General features: G+C 42.3%; 1 protein-coding gene across 1 annotated transcript in view; it reads right to left on the bottom strand.

The window, feature by feature from the left end:
* The window catches only part of LOC124608920 (sodium/potassium-transporting ATPase subunit alpha), a 634,604-nt gene extending 615,965 nt beyond the window's left edge, over nucleotides 1-18,639 (bottom strand). Inside the window, exon 1 of the mRNA XM_047140031.1 lies at nucleotides 18,563-18,639. Coding sequence (XP_046995987.1) covers nucleotides 18,563-18,577 — 15 coding nt within the window. The 5' untranslated portion in view covers nucleotides 18,578-18,639. The remainder of the gene's footprint in view (nucleotides 1-18,562) is intronic.
* Between the last annotated feature and the right edge of the window lie 5,900 nt (nucleotides 18,640-24,539).

Genomic DNA, 24,539 nt, shown 5'->3' with positions numbered 1-24,539 from the left:
ATTCTAACATAGAGATAGACATGAGGAAGCGGCGTCTAAAATTCTATGGCCACATAATGAGACTTCCCGATCACAGACTTACAAAAAAAATAGTAAGATACATAGCATCCCTTGTTAATGGAGGAGAATGGATCAAAAATGTAAAGAAAGATCTGGAATTAGCCAACATTACTACTGAAGACATGAACAAAAGAAACAATTTCAAACTTAAAGTTGACAAATGGGAGGTCAAACCAGAGACAAAAGCGCCGAGAACTGGAACAAAATGGAGCGAAGAAAGAAAAGCTGAATTCTCGCAAAGAATGAAGACCTGGTGGGCAAACAAGAAGAATAAGAAGCCCCAGAAGTGAACCATCTTTACTTAGCGTCTTCCATGTTGGGAGCTTTACGACTAATAATAATAATATATATATATATATATACTGAAGAGTTAAAGGAACTGGTACACCTGCCTAATACTATGTAGGACCCCCGCGAGCACGTAGAAGTGCCGTTCATAGACTCCACTAATGTATGAAGTGGTGGAGGAGAGAATTGAAACCATGAATCCTGCAGGGCTGTCCGTAAATTCGTAAGAGTAAAAAGGGGTGGAGATCTCTTAAGAACAGGACGTTGAAAGACATCCCAGATATGCTCAATAACGTTCATGTCTGTAAAATTTGGTGGCAAGTGGAAGTGTTTAAACTCAGAAGAGTATTCCTGAAGCCACTCTTTAGAATTCTGGACGTGTGGGGTGTCGCACTGTCCTGCTGAAATTGTCCAAGTCAGTCGGAGTACAAAATGGACCTGAATGGATGCAGGTGATGAGATAGGATACTTACGTACATGTCACCTGTCAGAGTCGTATCTAGACGTATCAGGGTCCCGTACCACTCCAACTGCACACGCTTCACACCATTACAGAGCCTCCACCAGCTTTAACAGTCTCCCTACTGACATGCAGGGTCCATGGATTCATGAGGTTGTCCCCATACCCGTACACGCCCAACCGCTCGATAAAATTTGAAACGAAACTCGTCCCACCAGGAAACATGTTTACAGTCATCAACAGTCGAATGTCGGTGTTGATGGGCCCAGACGAGATGTAAGGCTTTATGTCGTGCAGTCATGAAGGGTACATGAGTGGACCTTAGGTTCCGAAAGCCCATATCGATGATATTTTGTTAAATGGTTTACACGGTGACACTTGTTTATAGCCCAGCATTGAAATCTGCAGCAATTTTTGAAAAGATTGCACTTCTGTCACTTTGGACGATTCGTTTAAGTCGTCGTTGGTCCCGTTCTTGCAGGATCTTTTTCCGACCGCAGCGACGTCGGAGATTTGATGTTTTACCGGATTCCTAATATTCACGGTACACTCGTGAAGTGGTCATAAGGGAAAATCCCCACTTCATCGCTACCTCGGAAATGCTATGTCCCATCGCTCGTGCGCCAATTACAGCACCATGCTCAAACTCACTTAAATCTTGGTAACAACAGCAGCAGGCACTTGTTAAGTAAGCGCCATATTCTGCCTGTTTACATATCTCTGTATATTACGCATGCCTATACCAGTTTCTTTGGCGCTTCAGTAAGCGCCATATTCTGCCTGTTTACATATCTCTGTATATTACGCATGCCTCTACCAGTTTCTTTGGCGCTTCAGTTTTTGTATATATACATATGTCTATACCAGTTTGTTTGGCGCTTCAGTAAGCGCCATATTCTGCCTGTATACATATCTCTGTATATTACGCTTGCCTCTACCAGTTTCTTTGGCTCTTTAGTTTTTACCAAAAGCCATACGTTGTGACAATACCGCAGCTCATGGTCTTGCGGTAGTGTTCTCGCTTCCCGCGCATGGGGTCCCGGGTTCGATTCCCGGTGGGGTCAGGGATTTTCTCTGCCTCGTGATGACTGAGTTTTGTGTGTTTTTTATTATCATTTCATCATCATTGACTCGTAAGTCGCCGAAGTGGCGTCAACTAAAAAGGACTTGCAATACGGCGGCCGAACTTCCCCCCATGGGGCCTCCCGGCCAACAATGCCATACGATCATTTTTTTTTTCATTCGTGACAGTGGGGGAGCACACAATCGTAACGTCCTATGGACAAAAGTAAAGACATCAGCCTCAAGAGGGCCACATAGGATTTCCTGTGACCGCGACAGCCATCTCTGCCTCACTCTCTGCCCTCTGGCCTGATGGCAGCGCATGTGAATTTTCTCCTATGCCTCAGTGCGCTAGGGGGTAAGAAAAAAAACAGAGTTTGCTTCTGACAATAAGTACAGTACTGCATTGTAGTGCCCTCAGTCGCAGGTTCGAATCCCGCAACTGCATAAATTTTGATAAATAATCGGCATTGGCGGCCGAAGACTTCCAACATAAGAAGTCACCCTCACTCAGCCAACGGCCTTCTCAAAGGGGACGGAGAAGCGGAAAGAGGTGCAAGGCACTCTCTTGTCCTTAGGGTGAGAAACTGCCCGTAAAGGCGGAAGTATCAGCAATGATCAACGGCATGAGGATGCAGAATGTAATGTGCATCCACATGACATGTGACCTGTAAGTGAGAAAGTGTCATGATGATCTTTGCATTGGCAAAAGATTCCGGAACAGTCCCCTGTTCGGATCCCCAGGTGGGGACTGCCAAAGGAGAGAAGACCATGAGAAAAAGACTGAACAACCAACGGATGGATAACATTCTACGAGTCGGGGCGTTGAATGTCAGAAGCTTGGCGTGGCAGGGAAGCTAGAAAAGCTGAAAAGGGAAATGCAAAGCCTCAGTCTAGGTATAGCAGGGGACAGTAAAGTGAAGTAGAAAAAAGAGGGATTTCTGGTCAGGTGAGAATTTGGCAATATCAACAGCAGCAGAAAATGATATAACGGAGTAGGATTCTCTATGACTACGAAAGTAGGGCAGAGAGTGTGTTACTGTGAATAGTTCAGTGATAGGGCTGTTCTTATCAGAATCGACAGCAAACCAACACTGACAGCGATGATTCAGGTATACAGTACATGCCAGCGTCGTAAGCTGTAAACGAAGAGATAGAGAAAGTACATGAGGATACTGAAAGGGTAATGCAATACTTAAGGGATATGAAAATCTAATAGTCATGGGGGACTGAAATGCAGTTGTATTGGAAGGAGTAGAAGAAAAGGATGAGAATATCGGCTTGTGACACGAAATGAGAGAGGGGAAAGACTAACAGAGTTCTGTAATACATTTCAGTTAGTATCAGCAAATACTCTGTTTTAGAATCATAAGAGGGGGAGGTATATTTGGAAAAGACCTGGTGATACGGGAAGATTTCAGTTAGATTAATTACATCATGGTCAGGCAGAGATTCCGAAATCGGATACTGGATTGTAAGGCGTATTCAGGAGCAGATATAATCAGATCACAATGCAGTAGTGATGAAGAGTAGGTTGAAGTTTAAGAGATTAGTCAGGAAGAATCAATGTGCAAAGAAGCGGGATACGGAAGTACTAAGGAATGACGAGATAGTCTTGAAGTTCACTAATGCTATAAACACAGTAATAAGAAATAGCTCAGTAAAAATTACAGTTGAAGAGGAATGGCGATCTTTACAAAATGCAATCACATAATTTGGAAAGAAAAACATAGGTACAAAGAAGTTAACTGAAAAAAACCATGGGTAACAGAAGAAATCCTTCAGATGATCGATGAAAAAAGGAATACAAAAATGTTCAGGGAAATTCAGGATAACAGAAATACAAGTAACTGAGGCATGGCAATAAACAGGTAGTGCAGGGAAGCTAAGACGAAATAGCTGGATGAAAAATATGAAGAAATTGAAAGAGAAATAATTGTCGGTGAAATTAAAAGCACGGGTGGTAACACTAAGAGTGCAACGGGAATCCCACTGTTAAATGCAGAGAAGAGAGCGTGTAGGTGGAAAGATTACATTGAATGCCTCTATGAGGGGGAAGATTTGTCTGATGTGAGAGAAGAAGAAACAGGAGTCGATAGGGAATCCAGTATTAGAAACAGAGTTTAAGAGAACTTTGGATGACTTAAGATCAAATAAGGCAGAAGGGATAGATAACATTCCATCAGAATTTCTAATATCATTGGGGGAAGTGGCAACAAAACGACTATTCTGGTCGGTGTTTAGAACGTGTGAGTCTGACGACATACCATCTGGCTTTCGAAAAAAATTGGTCCTCACAATTCTGAAGACTGCAAGAGCTTACAAGTGCGAGTATTCTCGCACAATCAGCTTAACAGCTCATGCGTCCAAGTTCCTGACAAGAATTATATACAGAAGAATGGAAATGAAAATTGGGGATGTGTTAGATGACAATGAGTTTGGCTTTAGGGGAGGTAAAGACACCAGAGGGGCAATTCTGACCTTGCGGTTGATAATGGAAGCAAGACTAAAGAAATATCAAGACACGTTCATACGATTTTCCGACCTGGAAAAAGCGTTCGACAGCGTAAAATAGTGCAATATGTTCGAAATTCTGAGAAAAATAGGGGAAAGCTATGTGGAGAGACGGTTAATATACAATAAGAGCAAGAGCAAGGAGGGAATAATAAGAGTGGACGACCAAGAACGAAGTGCTCGCATTGAAAAGGGCGCAAGACAAGGATATAGTCTTTCACCCCTACTGTTCAATCTGTCATGTGAAAGTGACCTGTGGACAAATAAACTACCTAATACTTCGTGGAAGTAATGCTATCGTTGCCACAAGCACAAATGGTTTCTCAAGCCTAGCAGTCAAGGTATCAGCAGAGCGAAACCCAAGAAGTAGAGAACCAACGAAGGAATAGACCAAAAGGTTTATCGATGTGACCAAATACAGTATGAGGATGTAAATCAGGTTTGCTTTAAATACATGTTCTAACGGTTGTGAGCTTTAGTTACCTTTGAGATCGCACTTGATGGTTTGATTTTAGTCAAGAATGCCTCTAAAGCGAGAGAGACACCATTATCAACAAACCACTGAGTTCGAACGAGGATGTGTAATTGGACTACGAAAAGCTGAATGTTCATTCTGCGGTACTGCAGAAAGACTTGGCAGGGATTTAAGTACTGTACAAGACTGCTGGTTGCGCTAGTCGGGCTTCAGACGACCACGTGACACTACCGAGAGGGTAGATAGTGACACAACGAACTGTTACAAATCAGTTAGTTCAAGGACAGCTCCAAGACAAACGCCTCAAGTGTGTCAAGATACGACACACAATTGGAAATCATTTCTCAAGAAGAAATATTTGAGGAAATGACCTTTCCTAACAAGGCTCATCAGAACAACACTGTGAAACTTATAATGGAGCTTGAATTTTATCTTTGGTGAGAGTTTCACAGCAACCTCAAGAGCAGCGGTCTGGAGAATATCTAACCGCCGCTGACAGGGGTAAAATATAAAAATATAATAAAATATAATTTTAGAATAATTTTGTATAATAACAATAATTTGTCTTTACGGATACTCCGGCATTATCAAAAGAAAACTGTCAGCATTTCCAGATTTTGTAGAAGCACTGCAGTCATGAAATTAGTATGTTTTAAATACACCTTCTACACTAGGCTAAGAAGTGCATATTGGGACTAACTGACATATTTTATTCTTATTACCACTTTACCACAAGAAATCAAAGTAACTGCTTACCAAAGTATCTTTATTGTTACGAACATTGTTTTTCGTGACAAAATAGTCTAACACAAAATATTTAACATGAAACACAGTTTTATTTGCAATATCTACTATTGTACTATATACAAGTAGCACCTCTTTCCATTGTAATCCATTACATTAATGTAAATATTAAGCCAATAAAACTATAATTTAAATATTTGAGTAATCAACTTATATTAAATGTAATTTGTATAACATGTTCTTCCAAATGACTTTTGTTTGTATTTATTAGTTTTGTCCATTAGAATCCATGAAATTTGGTTTCGAAATTTAAAATTTCTCTCCTGAATAGTTTGATAACGTGGTCAAAGCAGTTTCTTTTCCTGTGCTTTTCATATGGGACATCGGACGACAACTCCAGCATAATCCACAATCAGCATTAACCGTCCCTGTACTGATCGAGCAATGCAAAAGGCATGGAACTAACCCCACAAACAGACACCCGGTACCAGTACAACATTATGCATACACCTTTCCATGCTCGCATTCAACATTCTAGCGGTTAAACTGGTTATTAATGTGCCAACATTTCACATTTGGAATGACATTTCGCATGCTGACATTAATTTTCAATTTTTTTTTTCCTGTCGGTATAAGAATCAGGGACATCGGGTGTAAGGTTTCGCAACAGAGTTTCGTAGCTATGAGCACTTTTTATCTTCTTTTTAATGTGGAAGACATATCTTCTGCTGAACAAGTGCTCGTAACTCTTTAAGTCCATGTATACTAGGCATTTTTGTTTTGTTTTGGTCTGTACTACCACGTCTCAAAATATGGAAGGCAAAAGCTTGCAGTAGAAGATATTCTTTTATAGTATTATGCTCAGAAGTCTTAAGGTACGCATTTTAGAGACCGTATTTATTAGACTTCGTTGATTCGAATGATTGTTCCTGCTATTCCTCCTGGGACATTCTGCAGAAGGATAATTTGGCGTTGTTTGTAAAAAAAATTTACACATGATAGACAAAATATTAACTACTGGTAAGAATTTCATTGTCGCATACGAAATGCTCACGAGAAGGTGATGCGCTAGGGAGATTAATTAACTTTAGTGTAACATGCTTATTATCGAAGATGGTGCATTCAAGCCATAATGCCTGTATAAATAAAATAGAGATATATAAATTTCAACATAATATACGAATAAGGGCCTAAGATTTGTTAGGTCTACGAAATGTATTTCTATTGACTTTGGCATCTTGTGTATAACTTCACATGAAATTTGTAGGGCTTGCGTGGATAAATTTATTGTCTGTACAAAAATGACAATGATGTATAACGGTACAAGTAGTTCTAACCCATAAACAAATAAATGTATTGCAGACAGAATCATTCAAAATCTCGGACTTTCCGCCATTGTCACAGTTTTCTACGAGCATGTTCTATCCTATAAAAATTGTGTCATATCTATTGTAAACAGACTGAGTGAATTGATTACATCGTCTTGGGTTATCAGACAAGCCGTGGGGTCATAACGTTTCGACAAGTTTCGCACTCTTCATCTTCAGGCGAAATACCAGGTTCATGTCCAGTTCCTTCCTTTATAACCACAGGACCACAGACTCTGATGCCGAAAGCCCAATGAGTGGACCAGTCCCGTGCCTCAGGAAGAGAAGTCTCGATCGATGATGGTGGAGGGAGCGCATGGGGGTGGGGGGTGGGGGGGGGGGGGGTACGTCACCCGGCGTCGAATCCTGGTTCTGCCTCCCCGTTCTGACCGAGTGAAGATGATGAGTGGGAAACTCGTCGAAACGTTGCGACAACACAACCCCTCGACTCGGCTAATAACCTGAGAAGATTTCATCAATGAAATTCACGGAGAAATCCTGCCTTCCCATATACAGGCTGACAATTATTGAAGTATATGAAAAAAAAACTACGGCGCGTAAACACTTCATTCAACATGTACCAACGTTACTACAGGTATATGGATTTAGGTTACGATATGTTCGATATGCCTGCAATCACTGGCGATGATGTGGCGCAGACGAATAGCGAAATTCTAATCCGCTGAAGTATCGGAACGCCGATGCTGTTCACGATCTCCTCAACGACTGTTTTCAGATCAGCAATGGTTTAGGGGTTATTGCTATACACCTTGCCTTTAATATAGCCCCACAAAAAAATGGCACTGAGCACTATGGGGATTAACTTCTAAGGTCATCAGGCCTCTAGGACTTAGAACTACTTAAACCTAACTAACCTAAGGACATCACACACATCCATGCCCGAGGCAGGATTCGAACCTACGACCGTAGCGGTCACGCGGTTCCAGACTGTAGCGCCTAGAACGGCTCGGCCATCTCGGCCCGCTATAGTCCCACAAAAAGGACTCGCAAGTGTTCAGATCCGGAGAATATGGCGGCCAACTGAGGTACACGTTAGTGGCCCCCGGATACCGCAGAGCCAGAATGCGGTCCCCAAAGCGCTCCTCCAGGACATAAAAAAAAAGCTCTCGTGCTTTGATGGGATCGAGTTCCGTTTCGCGTGAACCACATCTTGTCGAAATCAGGGTCACTCTGGATAATGAGGATGAAATCATCTTCCAAAAATTTCACGTATCATTCGGTAGTCACCATGCCATCAAGGAATGTCGCACCGATTATTCTGTGATTGGACATTGCACACGACACAGTCACCCGTTGATGCTGGAGTGACTTTTCGATCGCAAAATGCGGATTCTCGGTCCCCCAAATGTGCTGATTTTCCTTATTGGCCCACCCAAATGAAAATGGGCTTCGTAACTAAACCAAACCATATTCACATCAAACTCCTGTTCATCAATTCGATGGACAATAGTCTTGGCGAAACACATCCGCTGTTCAATGGCACTTGGGCTCCGTGACTGATGGGTTTGAGTTTTGTATGTGAAGATATGCAGGTCTTCAACAACAATTTGTCATAGTGTCTCTCGGCTGATTCCCACCTGCTGTGCAGCTCGTCTGATCGATTTCCTGGAGCTAGTTTGAAACACAGAAAGTGTCTTCTCGATGTTTTCAGTCGTTTTCACCCTTTTTGGACGACCAAAATCGCCAACACTCATCGCGAAGACTACCCGTTCTCTCAACTCTCGAGTCAAATTCTTGATTGTTAGCACACTTTGACCGGTTATCTTCAGCTAACTTCGGTCACCAACTTCCTTTGAGCCGCATTTGAGCTGTTGTTGCTCCCATAGTAGGCCTGCACAAGCACTGTCCTTCATTCACACTGTACCGTGCCATTTTCACGTGCAAATGGCCGACAACAACAGGGCGCGTGCGCATGCACCTACTGTGGTGTCACCGCCAGACACCACACTTGCTAGGTGGTAGCCTTCAAATCGGCCGCGGTCCGTTAGTGTACGTCGGACCCGCGTGTCGCCACTATCAGTGATTGCAGACCGAGCACCGCCACACGGCAGGTCTAGTCTAGAGAGACTCCCTAGCACTCGCACCAGTTGTACAGCCGACTTTGCTAGCGATGGTTCACTGTCTACATACGCTCTCATTTGCAGAGACGACAGTTAAGCATAGCCTTCAGCTACTTCGTTTGCTACGACCTAACAAGGCGCCATATTCAGTTAATACGAATGTATTCTGAACAGATAATATTGTGAATCATGTACCGTCAAGAGCGACGTTCATCATTAATGGATTAAAGTGAAGTATCAAACTAGCTACGTCCGCTTTCTGAATTCTAATTCCTTGTCATGTTCCAGACCTCACGTCAGTATAGTCCTTCCCTCCTCACGCAGGCCTGCGTGAGCTAAAACGCGTGCATTTTGGCCTCCCTTCGTAACACGGTGTTGGCTCTTCTGCCAACACAACGCCTACAATTCCCATCACCCCCGCGGCCAACCGTGCAGTTCGAACGTCCTAACACAAACTGTTCAGAAGTTATGACGATTTTATTTCATGTAGTTCAATAACTGTCACCCTGTAGATTAAAGGAATTTATAGGATGTGGAGTAGAACGTGAATAGGAGGCTGGAGCTATTAATAACTCTGCCATAAAGGAGCGTAGCACAAAAAAAAATCTTACTTTATTTGGTTCAAGTAGGTCATAGTGTTAAGGAGTCTCTCCTCAAACACGTGGTGGTATTAATTTTTCTGGATAGATTCAAACGTGTTTCAGGCTCCACATAATCTGTCAATGGTAAAGCGCCTTAGAGCAACACCGACTCAAAGGAAGGCCTCGGCGCTTGTTGGTGACGTCACGTCATCTAGGCACGGCGAACGCCAGGTCAGTTGCATTCAGAAACGCCTGGGCGTGCTTGTCACTATAAATCTGTTTGGTATTGTTTTGGATTCTGCAGTTTTATTTAGATGAAAGATTTTCTTACTATCGTAAAGCTACAAATGAAGATCATAGTTCTGTATTACTGAACCCTGTCGAAACAAACGTAGATCAATATGAGAAGACGCTTTGCCCCATTGCAAGCTTCGGAAATTTTACGCTCAAGTAACTATATTTACTTGATCCATTTTGTTATCGAATATTTCCCCAACCCCTTTACAATGAACTCGTTTCTTTTATTTATTTATTTATTTTCGTTTGACATCGTCACTGGAAATGTGAACTAATTTACATGTGTAAATGTCCAACTGTTGCCAGTCGTTAGATTACAGTCGTTTTCAACGAAAGGAATTCTAAACAGGAAACAAAATAGCTTCATACATCGAAAATACTGCTGAGCTTAAACTTTTTTAAACATGCACATTAGAAAAGATAAATATTCCCCTCTTGCAACTGAAAGGACAAACTTTATAAGATAAAAAATTTTATTTGATAAAGCAAGTATCTCTCTTTTCCCTCTTCTTCTGTCCCCCACCCCCTCCCCCAACGTGTACAATCGCAAGATATTTCATTAACATTCAGTGCTCCTCACCCCATAGTCAACCAAGATACCTAAAGAAGAGCACCAATATGTCCACAGTTCCTTGTAAACGCAACCCAGTACAAACGTAACTTCCTAAGATTTACAAATAAGGTAAAGAAGCACGAATTCTGTTGCTGCTGGACCATGAAGTTGTTTTTGTATGTCAGTCCTTAAAACAGGTGGAAATTTAAGTTCAGGAGTACACTATTATCCCTCAGAACAATGTGTGTTGGTCAACTACCGCCAATAGTTTCACATTTTGCTGTGTCAGAGAGGGAGACACCACCATTATGAGTATGCCTGCAACAGACCTGGTGTTCGCCGTGCCTAGCTGACGTGACGTCACGAACAAGCGCCGAGGCCTTCCTTTGAGTCGGTGTTGCTTAGACCCGGTTTTGTGACAACTGTACATCTCCGTCTTGTCGGCAGTCGAACTCATCCTCGCATGTTTGTGGCTCGTAGTCTCGTGATTCACAAAGCTTCCTAATTTCAAAGTGGCTGTGATACATTGGCGTGCGGTTAGCGGGCTAATGGCAGGTCGTTCCGTACGCCAGCCGAATGAAGTTCCCCGGTGACGGCGTGGCAGGCAGGCGCAGCTGCGGGGCCGGCATCAGCGCCACTTGACGCCGGCTGCACCTCTGGCCCCCTCACGGCGAGGCGCCGACGTCACGCCGCGATCCTGCGCGCTGGCCAAATACCGGAGCACCATTACCGGGCAAATCGAGGCCCACGAGTAAGGCACGCCGCGGCGCTTACGTCACAACACGTGACACGACAGGTCTCAAGAGTGCCTGCAGCCGTCTCGGGCGGAGAGCTAGTAACTATTTCAGACGACTTTAATAATTCTTAACTGGGCATTCAAAATGCATGCAAGCTCTCGATAGCGCACAACAGACTTAATACCTTTAGTGAGTGGGTACCGTTTCATTGACATATTGATCCTCGGAGCCTTGCCTGGCGACTATCATTCGCGTAGTATGGTGGACAAGGCGAATAGCGTGACATCACAGGTTCAAAAGTCCTCTTGTGTGTGGGGGGGGGGGGGGGGCAGGGGGAGGGGGGCGGATGCTATTCCGTGTGGGCCCAGCGAGCAAACACCGTGCCGCACATCACCAAACGCATGGCAGTATCAGCCTGGCTAAGGCGAGTAAATGTCTGGACGCAACAGTGCTGAAATCTGGGACTAGTTGGTATTCAAAGTACACAGCCTGACATGACCTCATATGGCTCTACAGGGTGAAAAGCATTTAAACCGACAAACTCTGGGAGGTTGTAGGGGACATCTAAACAAATATTTTTCCCTACTGTCATTTTTCCTATGAAGATTATTTAAACCGTTGGAGGCTGTATTACGCTCTTCAGTTGTTAGAGGGCGTATTAGGCTCTTCAGTTGTAGGCAACTTCTGTCCACCAGTGTATTAGTGCATTGTCTCTATTTGCTAATGGAGCGATACACCTGGAGTGAATGCATTGATATGGTTGGTGCGTACTACGTAGCGCACCACAACGGACGAGCTGCGCAGCGGGTTTATCAACTAACCGCTCCCTACAAGACAACGCATGTGGTTCCAAGATGACAGGGAGCCGGCACTTTTCAGTCGTCGTGTGAGTCGATTCCTGGACCGACGGTTCCCAGAAACGTGGATTGGCAGAGGTGGTTTGTAAGTAGGCTGTTTAGGTTTTTAAGTTGGTAACGCCATGTAGCGCTCTATATGAAAATCACCGACTATGCTGTGTGCAGCCTGTGGCTGGTTCGCATTGTTGGAGTATATGCTATTGTAGTGTTGGGTAGTTGGCTGTTAACAGCGAGTAGCGTTGCGCAGTTGGTGGTGAGCCGCCAGCAGTGGTGGATGTGGGGAGAGAAACGGCGGAGTTTTGAGAGCGGATGATCTGGACGTGTGTCCATCAGAGACAGTAAATTTGTAAGACAGGATGTCATGAACTGATGTATATATATTATGACTTTTGAACACTATTAAGGTAAATGCATTGTTTGTTCCCTATCAAAATCTTTCATTCGCTAACTATGCCTATCAGTAGTTAGTGCCTTCAGTAGTTTGAATCTTCAATTTAGCTGGCAGTACTGGCGCTCGCTGTATTGCTGTAGTTCGAGTAACGAAGATTTTTGTGAGGTAAGTGATTTGTGAAAGGTATAGGTTAATGTTAGTCAGGGCCATTCTTTCGTAGGGATTTTTGAAAGATTGCGTTGCGCTAAAAAATATCGTGTGTCAGTTTAAGCACAGTCATTTATAATTTTTCTAAGGGGACGTTTCAGGTTCTGTACCATGGCCTGCTCGATCCCTAGATATGTCCCCTATGGGCTTTTTTGTGTGGGGAGAGATGCGCAACCTTGTTTACGCAACTCCTGTTGCATCAGAAGAGGATCTGGTTGCCCGGATATTAGCAGCAGCAGGAACAATTCAGGATACTCCTGGGCTTTTTGCCAGTGTGAGAACATGATCCGACGGTGTAACCTTTGTTTACGTGTCAATGGAGGCATATTTGAAAATCTACTGTAATTGAAATTGGGTTATGTTAATGTGTTGTCTCTTGGTCATAAAAAAATGGAAAAGTGTTTGTTGGTTTAATTGATTTGCCGCCAGAGAAATCTTCCTCTACCGGTTTAACTACCCCTCATACGAAAAAATGACATTAGGGAAAAATATTTGTTTTGATGTTCCCTACAACCTCCCAGAGTTTGTCGGTTTAAATACTTTTCACCCTGTATATTCCGTTTCTGCAGGAAGCAATAATATGGATCACAACATATGATACTTCATATTGTATGTTTCGTTTAGCCAGAGTATGCCAACAGCAAATTATATTTTTCATCCAATGCGTAACACTGTGCATTGCTTGGCTTATTGCCAGGCACACGCTTCGCCTGCCCGTGCAACAGCTCTATTGATCACAGATGGTGGATGAAACCATTCCGTCGACCGTCGAAAATGGCAGTGCAATCACAAAAAAGTTTAATCAGTGGACATGATGTGTGCTCTCTACATACAAATCCAACAACTTAAGTGCTACGCCATCGCTTCGGACTCAGATGCTAGGTACCAAGATGAGAACCTACGTTAAAGAATAAAATGTCAAAGATAAGTCACCTCGATCTTTAAATATAAAGTTAATAATCTCGGCACAAGAATTAATCTCGACAGTACAAATGCCGCCACGAACACGAGAGAAATCTATAACAGTGAACGTTGGAAAATACAGATCAGTTTCACAATGGACGCGTCTTTCCAAATGATTAAACTGATCAGCTAAAAGACTCGATGAAACTGAATGATACCTAAATAGACAATATCTTATACTTATAAGTTCTATAGTAAAGCATGGAGCGACCGGAAAAATGTTATAGTTAAGTTACTCTTACATCGAGTTCTTTGTCCGAATCATTAGACAGAGAATATCGAACATCTACCAGAAATATTACGAGCTGCCAAAAGGACGAACGCTTGCATATCATACAATTACAAAGGTAAGTTGACTTGGTATATCACGGTTTTCCAGCACTGCAGTTCCATTAACAGAAATCGGTAGATATCCAGTCCATACTGCCTCTAACTAACAACATTTGTTCATTTTAAATAAAATCGTTTTGGGTATTATGAAACACTAATACGCGTGAAAAAGACTATTATGAAACACTAAGACAATTAAAATGACGACGTTCCGAGCGACTTTGCAGCGCTTCTCTTCAGGGTGAGTAACATTTTGCTCACTTCGTAGATGACTTAACCATTACCTATCGACGTCTCACATGAATATTAAACTGACTCCACATACAAAGACAGAAGATTTCTGGACAATGTGAAGTCCTAAGAAATTGTGCGCTAACGCTTTTCCAGAAAAGTAGACTTCTTTCTAAACAAACTTCCGCGCTAGTGGCTGTTTAATGCATATCAGTAGGAAGAACGTGGATCTTCCTTAACAAAAACAATTGATTTAACGTGAGCGGTTGTTCCGTTTGCAAATAAAGTGCAGTCACAAGTGTTATGGTAAGATTACGTATCAGGTTCAAGGAAGACAGGGCCAGGACACAACATGAAATACATTCTTCAAAAATATGTTGTTAAAAGAAATTTCCAGAATAAAGATTTATAATAAACGCAAACGTAGTAGCGTGTTACATTTAACGAACAGCACCCAATTATAAAATACGTTAGTAGTTTGACCCAAAAAACTGAAGCAAAAATGTAAATAATTGTATCGACGTATCTGCGTTTGTTTTAAAGATGGGTATAGTTATCAAGATACATGTGAATAGAATGGAGTGCGGTTCAAACAATATTGCTGTCATAAGTGGTGACAGTAAGAAATCTCAAAACAGTACGATCATTTTCGTTTAGAAATAAAAGACAGAGTTAAAAAAAATATTATTTGCAGAAGCAGTTAAAATAAGAATGATAAAGGTAAACGTTATTTACGTTACGAAAACAAAATACTTGCAAATGTACTTGAAAAAGTACATTCATATCGACAAAAATGTCAAATAACTGAGAATAAATGATTGGAAGTAGAAACTCTAACTTAGTAATGAGAGTAAGCTCTTAGAGGACGTTTTCCTCAGCTGGAAAATTTAAAAGGTCAAGAGTCTCACAGATTCCTCAAATATAGCCAGGGCAAGTGATATGGCAGGTTGAAACGACAACAAAGCGTTTTTTAACTACTTCATCAGGAGCAGTCTGTACTGCACGTCTTTGATGTTCCTTTGTGTTGATGCAGCGGAGAGGGGAATAATGTTGTTGTTGTGGTCTTCAGTCCAGAGACTCGTTTGATGCAGCTCTCCATTCTACTCAATCCTGTGCAAGCTTCTTCACCTCCCAGTACCTACTGCAACCTACATCCTTCTGAATCTGCTTAGTGTATTCATCTCTTGGTCTCCCTCTGCGACTTTAACCCTCCACGTTGCCCTCCAATACTAAATAGGTGATCCCTTGATGCCTCAGAACATGTCCTACAAACCGACCCCATCTTCTAGTCAAGTCGTGTCACAAATTTCTCTTCTCCCCAATTCTGTTCAGTACCTCCTCATTAGTAATATGACCTACCCATCCAATCTTCAGCATTCTTCTGTAGCACCACATTTCGAAAGCTTCTATTCTCTTCTTGTTTAAACTATTTATCTTCCATGTTTCACTTCCGTACATGGTTACACTCCATACAAATACTTTCAGAAACAACTTCCTGACGCTTAAATCTATACTCGATGTTAACAAATTTGTCTTCTTCAGAAAAGCTTTCCTTGCCATTGCCTGTCTACTTTTTACATCCTCTCTACTTCGACCGTCATCAATTATTTTGCTCCCCAAATAGCAAAACTCATCTACTACTCATTTCCTAATCTAATTCCCTCAGTATCACCACATTTAATTCGACTACATTCCATTATCCTCGTTTTGATTTTGTTGATGTTCATCTTATATCCTCCTTTCAAGACACTGTCCATTCCGTTCAACTGCTCTTCCAAGTCCGTTGCTGTCTCTGACAGAATTACAATGTCATCGGCGAACTTCAAAGTTTTTGTTTCTCCATGGATTTTAATACCTACGCCGAACTTTTCTTTTGTTTCCTTTACTGCTTGCTCAATATACAGTTTGAATAACATCGGGGATAGGCTACAAGCCTGTCTCACTCCCTTCCAAACCACTGCCTCCCTTTCATGCCCCTCGACACTCATAACTGCCATCTGGTATCTGTCAGAATGGGAATAACATCAGCTTTCCTCTTATGGGATACCACAGAAATATATTGAGGGTTACCAACACTTCTTCTACCAAGGTTGTAGCTTAAATAGCAGTTTTTTGTTTCCTGTATCAACTCTGCTGCTCAGTGTCACGCCAAAGGGCAATTTGCAAGTGCTGACAGGTATGTGACTGAATATGATCATCAAAATCGAGCTTAAGAAAGTAAAGATTTCGATCTATATTGACATGTAAGCATTTGAAAATGAGCTACTTGGCAGTGGTTGTGATGCAATAAACAGAATTTGTAGACAAATGCCTTTATTTATGATTTTCGATGATCTTTAATTACATTATGGTCATTTTTCCTGAGTGCATGTTAGATGCAGAAATACATGGCATAGTGCCACCACAGTCACATGGCTCACACCTGACTTGATCGCGCTCCGAGGGACACACAGAGGCGGAAATAAGCTAACTGCTCAAGGTGGAAGACAGAGAAAGTTAAACTACTAAACAGTTTCTCGCGCTGCAAGTGAAGTTTTTAAAACACATCGTCATCAAATTTGGTCATTAAAACTGTTTATTTATAATATTAACTATAGCAAATTCGACCGCTTAGTGATTTGAATTTCGAATACAGCGAAAATTGTGTGCTTCAACGCACAATCTGTTACGTCTTCGTTACATTTCAGATGTTCTGAAGTATAAAATTTCCACTATATTCCACTGGAAAATGGCTAGAGGGTTGACTTTGCAATAGCGCATGTTATAAACAAACAAGTTTATCAGTTAACGGATACGAAGATGACTTTCCATTAGTTTTCTATGACTGTGAATTTCAGCCAAGAAAAATTAAGCATGCGGAATGTTCGCAGTCTGTCGTCGGGAGTCATCATCAGATGATACGACGCAATCAACCCGCCCAACATGACGAGCGGCTGACTCTTGAAAAGGCTACTCCGTTTCTGCAACTTCCACCAACGTGACGGTCGATAATCGCGTTACTAAACAGCAGATACTTACAAGAAGTCCACCGAAAATCGGATATTGGCGTGTGCTAAATGAAGTGTAATGCAGGGCACGGAATTAGCCCCCCATTCAGCGAAGTGTCACCAAACAGTAAAGAAGAGCATGACAGTAGTAAAGATGAACGGACAAGGTGTGCGTCAGGGTTATTAACAGTTCGGCTATTGAGCAAATCCTGCCAAATTAATATGATACAATAAAACTGCCTCTTTACTATTCGTGGAACGCTATGCAATTACAGCAAGGCGAAGGACGTGCAATGTTGTTTAAAGCTGCGTTTCTTATATAATGTCGTAATTTGCACTTATTATGGAAGGGAACAAGAAGCAGCCCTTCTTTTCATATATTTAGTACTGAGAAGCTGACGAAAGTAGCGTAAGTAAAATGCTTTTACTTAGCTTAGTTGAACATTTCTTGCAGCAGTTGTTTATTCCACACAATACGTGATAACGATCTTTGTACGTAGAATCTAAACGCCTCTTTCTCGTTATGTAACACCACGGAGGACTTCTTAGCTGAAGTAAACAACACTCAGGATATATTTTTCTCAGTTCGCGCATAACAAATCGGTTCAGAGTACAAGCCTGAGATAGAGGTTAACTTCGTAGCTTCTGGGGGTTTGGTGGTGGGGGGGGGGGGGGGGGGGGGAGGGTGTCAACAAAGCAAGCGGCGCAGCACGAAAACCCGAAAATCATTTCACTTAACTGAGGTTCCATTGATGGCAGAGACTTCATACTGTGCGTAAAATTAAAAAAATGACGCATGGAAATGCTAGAGCCTCCAACAAGGCTTGTGTGAAATGGCCAAGAATGTCTTGCTGATGCACACAGCAGTGCTTGGACGAATTTGAAACAGAATAGAGGACCTTGCTCTTCTAGCAAGCGAAGTCATTTTCTATATATTCTCTTTGGTTATTAAAGTCGCGAGACTCAGGTGCACACAATTCAAAAAGTTGAAATAATGTGTTACTGGCACTGTAAAACTCAAATATTCAGAAACTAGCCTACCATTATTCCTTTCTGACGTAAAAGAAAAGAATCATTTACAATCCGTTCAGAGAGATATGAAGCGTGAATATGGTTAACTGGCCTCATAATGTGACATAACTCTCTATTTTATCTTTGTTATAGGTAGCTGAGTGGTAATACGTGGTACGGCTGTGTCTACATACAATTAAAGTCAGAAAAATACGATAGAAGTACAGACGCAGGTCGTTGCATGAATATGGATGACTTTGACTTTCTCCCACAAGTCAACAACAACGCACTTTTTTTTCTACAGAGAACACGTCAATATTTACTATTTTTCTGCGAAGAAGCTGTTTATGTTGTAGTTGCACTCACCACGTTAATCACCATCGCATCAGCGAGTGTTGGCTGGAGGCGCCTCGGCACAGGAAAGTTTCACAGAGAGATGGAGCTTCACGAGCACTGCAGTCTGAGCTGCTGTATGGTGAACTGGCGTCGTGTGGCAGGCACGAGCGCTCGCATACCTTCTTTGCGTGTTTGCAGCATACGCTACCTGCTGCAGCTGTGTCAGCATGGTACCATTCCACAGGAAAGAATTGAGGTGTCATGTCGTACATACCTGCAACAAAAGAACGCCTCGCGTCAATTCAGGGCTTTGCGTGTTGTGTACCTACTGATCACGAGAACGCGTCACGGTGGCGCCAGCTAAGTGTTACGTACAGAGGTAGCGAAGGCCGTTTCGTTACAATTGTTATTACTCGCAACTTTACACTAGTTGAATTTCAACAGCAAAATTCAGTATCAGTGAGTTATAATGGAATAGTATGTATTGAAACGTACATACACCCAGTTGTGAATGGGACGAGTCGGCCTTCTATAGCTGCCACAAAATTTGCGAATAACCATAGTGGGTGGTGTAGGCTGCACCGCAAACAATGTAACCAGAAGATATTAAGTCATGAAACTGTTCAGGTGTCCAAGTGATAGACACTTTGGAAACCAACGCAGTTCAGCTCTCTTCTCACCTTTGTGAAAGTGTCTTCCCACACATAACTACGATCAAGTCCTACTGGACTATTTCTGGAGTGTATTTCAGCTTCTTCCAAGTGCCGTGGAAATTATTCCCTGATTCTTAAATATTTCCTATCATCCTTTCCTGTTTTGATTCTCCGTATATTCCATATCCTATCAGTCCTCTTAATTTTTAAGATCCTTCTATACCATTACATCTCGCTTCGTTTCTCTTCTTTTCCACTTTTCCCCACAGAACATGATTCGCCACCATATAATGCTGTACTACAAACGTCCCTGCTCAGAACTTTCTTCCTTCAGTTAAGTCCTATGCTAGATGCCAGCATTCTTCTGGCCAGGAATGCCATTCTTTGTCTTCGCTAGTCTGCTTATTATACCCTCCCTGTTTCGTCAATCGTGTGTTATTTTGCTTCCAATGTAGCATTATTCCTCAACTTCGACTGATTCGTGGTCAACAGTTTTGCTGCTAAGTTGTTCGCTGTACTCCTTTCTGCTACTGCTCATGACATTCGTCTTTCTTTGGTTTACTCTCAGTCCATATTCTTTACACGTTAGAATGTTCATTTCATACAAAAGCTCCTGTAATATTTCTTCACTTTCATTGAAATTAGCAATGTCATCAGCGCGTCACCAAATCATATCATAGATATCCTTTCGCACTGAATTTTTTATACCACTCTTGAACCTTTATTTCCATCATTCCTTCTTACCTCTATAGAATGAACTTTAGGAGCGAAAGACTACATCCCTGTCTTACACTCTTTGTAATCCGATCACTTCGTTCTTTGTCTTGCAATCTTATCGTTCCCTCTTGGTTCTGGTACATTATCCATCTTTCCTTATACCTATTTTTCTCAGAATTGAGAACATCTTGCACAGTTTTATATTGTTGAACCCTTTTTCTAGATCGACAAATCTTGGTTCTTGTTCATATTGTATATTACCCTCCTTTCCCTATAGCTTACTCTTATTTTTCTCAGATTTTCGAAGGCCCCTGTCGTTGCCCTAGCTTGTAACGCCCCCTTCATCCCCCCCTCCCCCTTGCTTGTCCCCATAAAAAGAGATAGAGAGAATCACTTTCCACAATAAATTTCAGTCGCCTCTCAGTATACCTTATTATCCCACTGTCTTCCACACTGCTTCTTTCTGGTAATCCTCTTAAACTTCAGTTTACTCTTCATCATTACTAAATTGTGATCTAAGCCTATGTAACTGCTGCTCGCTACGCTAAACTATTCAGTATTTGATTTCCTGTCACTTCATCTTCCTGCTTCTGACGTCGGTATGTATACCTGAACATACGTTGTTGGCGCTCTACATCTACATCGTACTCCACAAGCCACCTAATGGTGTGTGGCGGAGGGTACTTTCGGTACCACTATCTGATCTCTCCAACCTTGTTCCACTCACGAATACTGCGTGGGAAGAATGATTGTCGGTAAGCCTCTGTATTGGCTCTGATTTCTCGAATTTTCTCCTCGTGATCAATACGCGAGATGCATGTGGGGGGAAGTTATATGTTGTTTGACTCCTGAAAAGCGCTGTCCCGAAATTTCACTACTAAATCCCTCCATGATGAACAAAGCCTCTCTTGTAACGTCTGCCAGTGGAGTTTGTTTAGCATTTCCATAACGCTCTCTTGCCAGTTAAACGATCCCGTGACGAAACGCGCCGCTCTTCGTTGGATCTTCTGTATCTCCTCTATCAACCCTACCTGATAGGGGTCCCAGATAGATGAACAATACTCAAGAGTCGGGCGAACAAGCTTCTTATGAGTCACTTCTTTCGCGGATGAGTCACATTTCCTTAAGATTCTTCCGATGAATCTGAGTCTGGTGTCTGCTTTTACCACTATCTGTTTTATATGGTCATTCCACTTAAGGTCGCTCTGGATAGATACGCCAATATACTTTACGGCAGACGCTGTCTCCAGCTGTTTGTCATCAACAGTGTAGCTGCACAGTAGTGGATTTCTTTTCCTATGTATGCGCAGTAAGTTACATTTATTTACATTCAGGGTCAACTGCCAAAGTCGGCACTATTCATTAATTCTCTGCATGTCGTTCTGCAAGTTCTTACTATCTTCTGGCGTTGGTACTTCGGTACAAACAACTGTGTTATCTGCGAATAGCCTTAAAGAGCATCCGACGCTATCTACTGGATCATCTGTATATATTGTAAACAGCAACGGTCATCAACACTTCCCTGTGGTACGCCGAACATTACCTTTACATCTGTCGATTTAGTTCCGTTAAGAACGACGTGTTGAGTTCTATCTGCAAGGAAGTCTTGAATCGAATCGCAGGTCTGCTCCGATACTCCGTAAGCTCGTATTTTTTAATTAAACGGCAATGCAGGACGGTGTCAAATCCCTTACTGAAATCAAGGAACACGGCATCAACCTGAGCGCCGTTGTCCACTGCGCTGTGGATCTCTTGGAAGAACAGAATCTCTGTTTGCGGAATCCATGTTGATTTTTATAGAGGAGATGTTCATTTTCTTAGAACGTCATAATTCTTGAGCTTAAAACATGTTCCATAATCCTACAACAAATTGACGTCAAATATATAGGTCTACAATTGTGAAGATCTGTCTTATGGTCTTTCTTAAAAACGGGAATGTCCTGCGCTTTTTTCCATTCGTTAGGTACCATTCGTTGCTCAATCGATCAACGATAAATTACGCAAGTTCTTTCGCATAATCTTTATGTTATAGATATCTCATTTGGTCCTGAAGCCTTTCCACTACTGAGGGATTGTAGCTGGTTTACAATTCCGCGATCGGTTATCTCAATATCCGCCATTTCGACGTTCGCACGACGAGTGAAAGGAGGGTCAGTGTTACGATCTTCTGCGGTGAACCAACTTCCGAAGACAGAATTCAGTATTTCGGCCTTCTCTCTGTTAACTTCCGTTTCGGTGCCCGTGTGGTCGCTGAGAGAATGAATAGATGATTTTGACCCACTTACTGATTTTACATACGATCAAAATCTCTTAGGGTTTTTGCTCAGGTCGTTTGACAAAGTCTTACTTTCAAAATCATTCAACGCTTCTCTCACTGCTCTCCTTAAGCTCATTTTCGCTTCGTTCAGCTTTTCTTTGTCAGCAGGGTTTTTACTTCTCTTGAAGATGAGATGAAGTGCTCTTTGTTTACATAGCGCTTTTCTAACACGGCTATTAAACCATGGTGGATATTTCCCGTCCCTTAAAACCTTATTTGGAACATACTTGTGTCGGGCATATTGAACGATGCCTTTGAATTTTTTCCATTTGTTCTCCACATCTTCGTCATAATCATCGAATATTTGATTCTGACTGCTGAGATATTCTGAAATTTGTATCCTGTCACCCTTGCTGAGTAAATATACACACCAGAAAAAGTTTTGCATCACCTCGGTTCCGAGAGTTCCGAAACCTGTAAAGAAATTTGGTGCGGAGACCAACATAAACATCGTTTCCGCCCTTTTTATTACTCATGAAAACCACACATTGCATATTGTACCACCATACAGCGAGACCTTCAGAGCTGGTGGTCCTGATTGCTGTACACACCGGTACCTCTAATACCCAGAAGCACGTCCTCTTGCATTGATGCGCGCCTGTATTCGTCGTGGCATACTATCCATCTACATCTACATCTACGTGATTACTCTACTATTCACAATAAAGTGCCTGGCAGAGGGTTCAATGAACCATCTTCAAGCTGTCTTTCTATCGTTCCACTCTTGAACGACACGCTGGAAAAACGAGCACATAAATTTGTCTGTGCGAGCCCTGATTTATCTTATTTTATCGTGATGATCATTTCTCCCTATGTAGGTGGGTGCCAGCAGAATGTTTTCGCAATCGGAGGAGAAAACTGGTCATTGAAACTTCATGAGAAGATCCCGTCGCAACGAAAAACGCCTTTGTTTTAATGATTGCCACTCCAGTTCACGAATCATGTCTGTGACACTATCTCCCCTATTTCGCGATAATGCAAAACGAGCTGCCCTTCTTTGTTCTTTTTCGATGTCATCCGTCAGTCCCACCTGATGCGGATCCCACACCGCACAGCGATACTCCAGAATAGGGCGGACAAGCGTGGTGTAAGCAGTCTCTTTAGTATACCTGTTGCACCTTCTAAGTGTTCTGCCAATGAATCGCGGTCTTTGGTTTGCTCTACCCACAATCGTTCCCATTTAGGTTATTTGTAATTGTAATCCCTAAGTATTTAGTTGAATTTACAGGCTTCAGATTTGTGTGACATATGGCGTAATCGAAACTTAGCTGATTTCTTTTAGTACTCATGTGAATAACTTCACACTTTTCCTTATTCAGGGTCAATTGCCACTTTTTGCACCATACAGATATCTTATCTAAATCATTTTGCAGGTCGTTTTGATCATCTGATGACTTTAAAAGACGGTAAATGACAGCATCATCTGCAAACAGTCTAAGACGGCTACTCAGATTGTTTCCTATGTCGTTAATATAGATCAGGAACAATAGAAGGCCTATAACACATACTTGGGGAACGCCGGATATTACTTCTGTTTTACTCGATGACTTTCCGTCCATTACTACGAACTGTGAACTTTCTGACAGGAAATCACGAATCCAAACGCACAACTGAGGCGATACTCCGTAGGCACGCAGTTTGGTTATAAGACGCTTGTGAGGAACGGTGTCGAAAGCCTTCTGGAAATCTAAAAATATGGAATCAATCCACAAGTTCATCGAGGCACTGTTGATCTAGATTGTCCCACTCCTGAACGGCGATTCTTCATAGATCCCTCAGAGTTGTTGGTGGGTTACGTCGTCTATAAACACCCCTTTTCAATCTGTCATAGGCATATTCGATAGCATTCGTGTCTGGAGAACATGCTGGCCACTCTAGTCGAGCGATGTCGTTATCTTGAAGGAAGTCATTCACAAGATGTGCACGATGGTGGTGCGAATTATCGTTCATGAAGACGAATGCCTCGCCAATATGCTGCCGATATGGTTGCACTATCGGTCGGAGGATGGAAATCATGGAATTCACGTGTCGTACAGCCGTACGGCGCCTTCCATGGCCTCCAGCTGCGTACGTCGGTCCCGCATAATGCCACCCCACAACATTTGGGAACCTCTACCTTGCTGCACTCACTGGACAGTGTGTCTAAGGCGTTCAGCCTGACCGGGTTGACTCCAAACACGTCTCCAAAGATCGTCTGGTTGAAGGCATATGCGACAATCGTCGGTGAAAAGAACGTGATTCCAATCCTGAATGATCCATTCAGCATGTTGTTGGGCTCATCTGTACCGCGCAACATGGTGTCGTGTTTACAAAGATGGAC

The sequence above is a fragment of the Schistocerca americana genome, chromosome 1 (genome assembly GCF_021461395.2).
Source record: "Schistocerca americana isolate TAMUIC-IGC-003095 chromosome 1, iqSchAmer2.1, whole genome shotgun sequence".
In the NCBI taxonomy this organism is placed as follows: Eukaryota; Metazoa; Arthropoda; class Insecta; order Orthoptera; family Acrididae; genus Schistocerca; species Schistocerca americana.
Note: the sequence above shows the minus strand (reverse complement) of the source record. Positions and strands in the feature narration are given on the sequence as shown.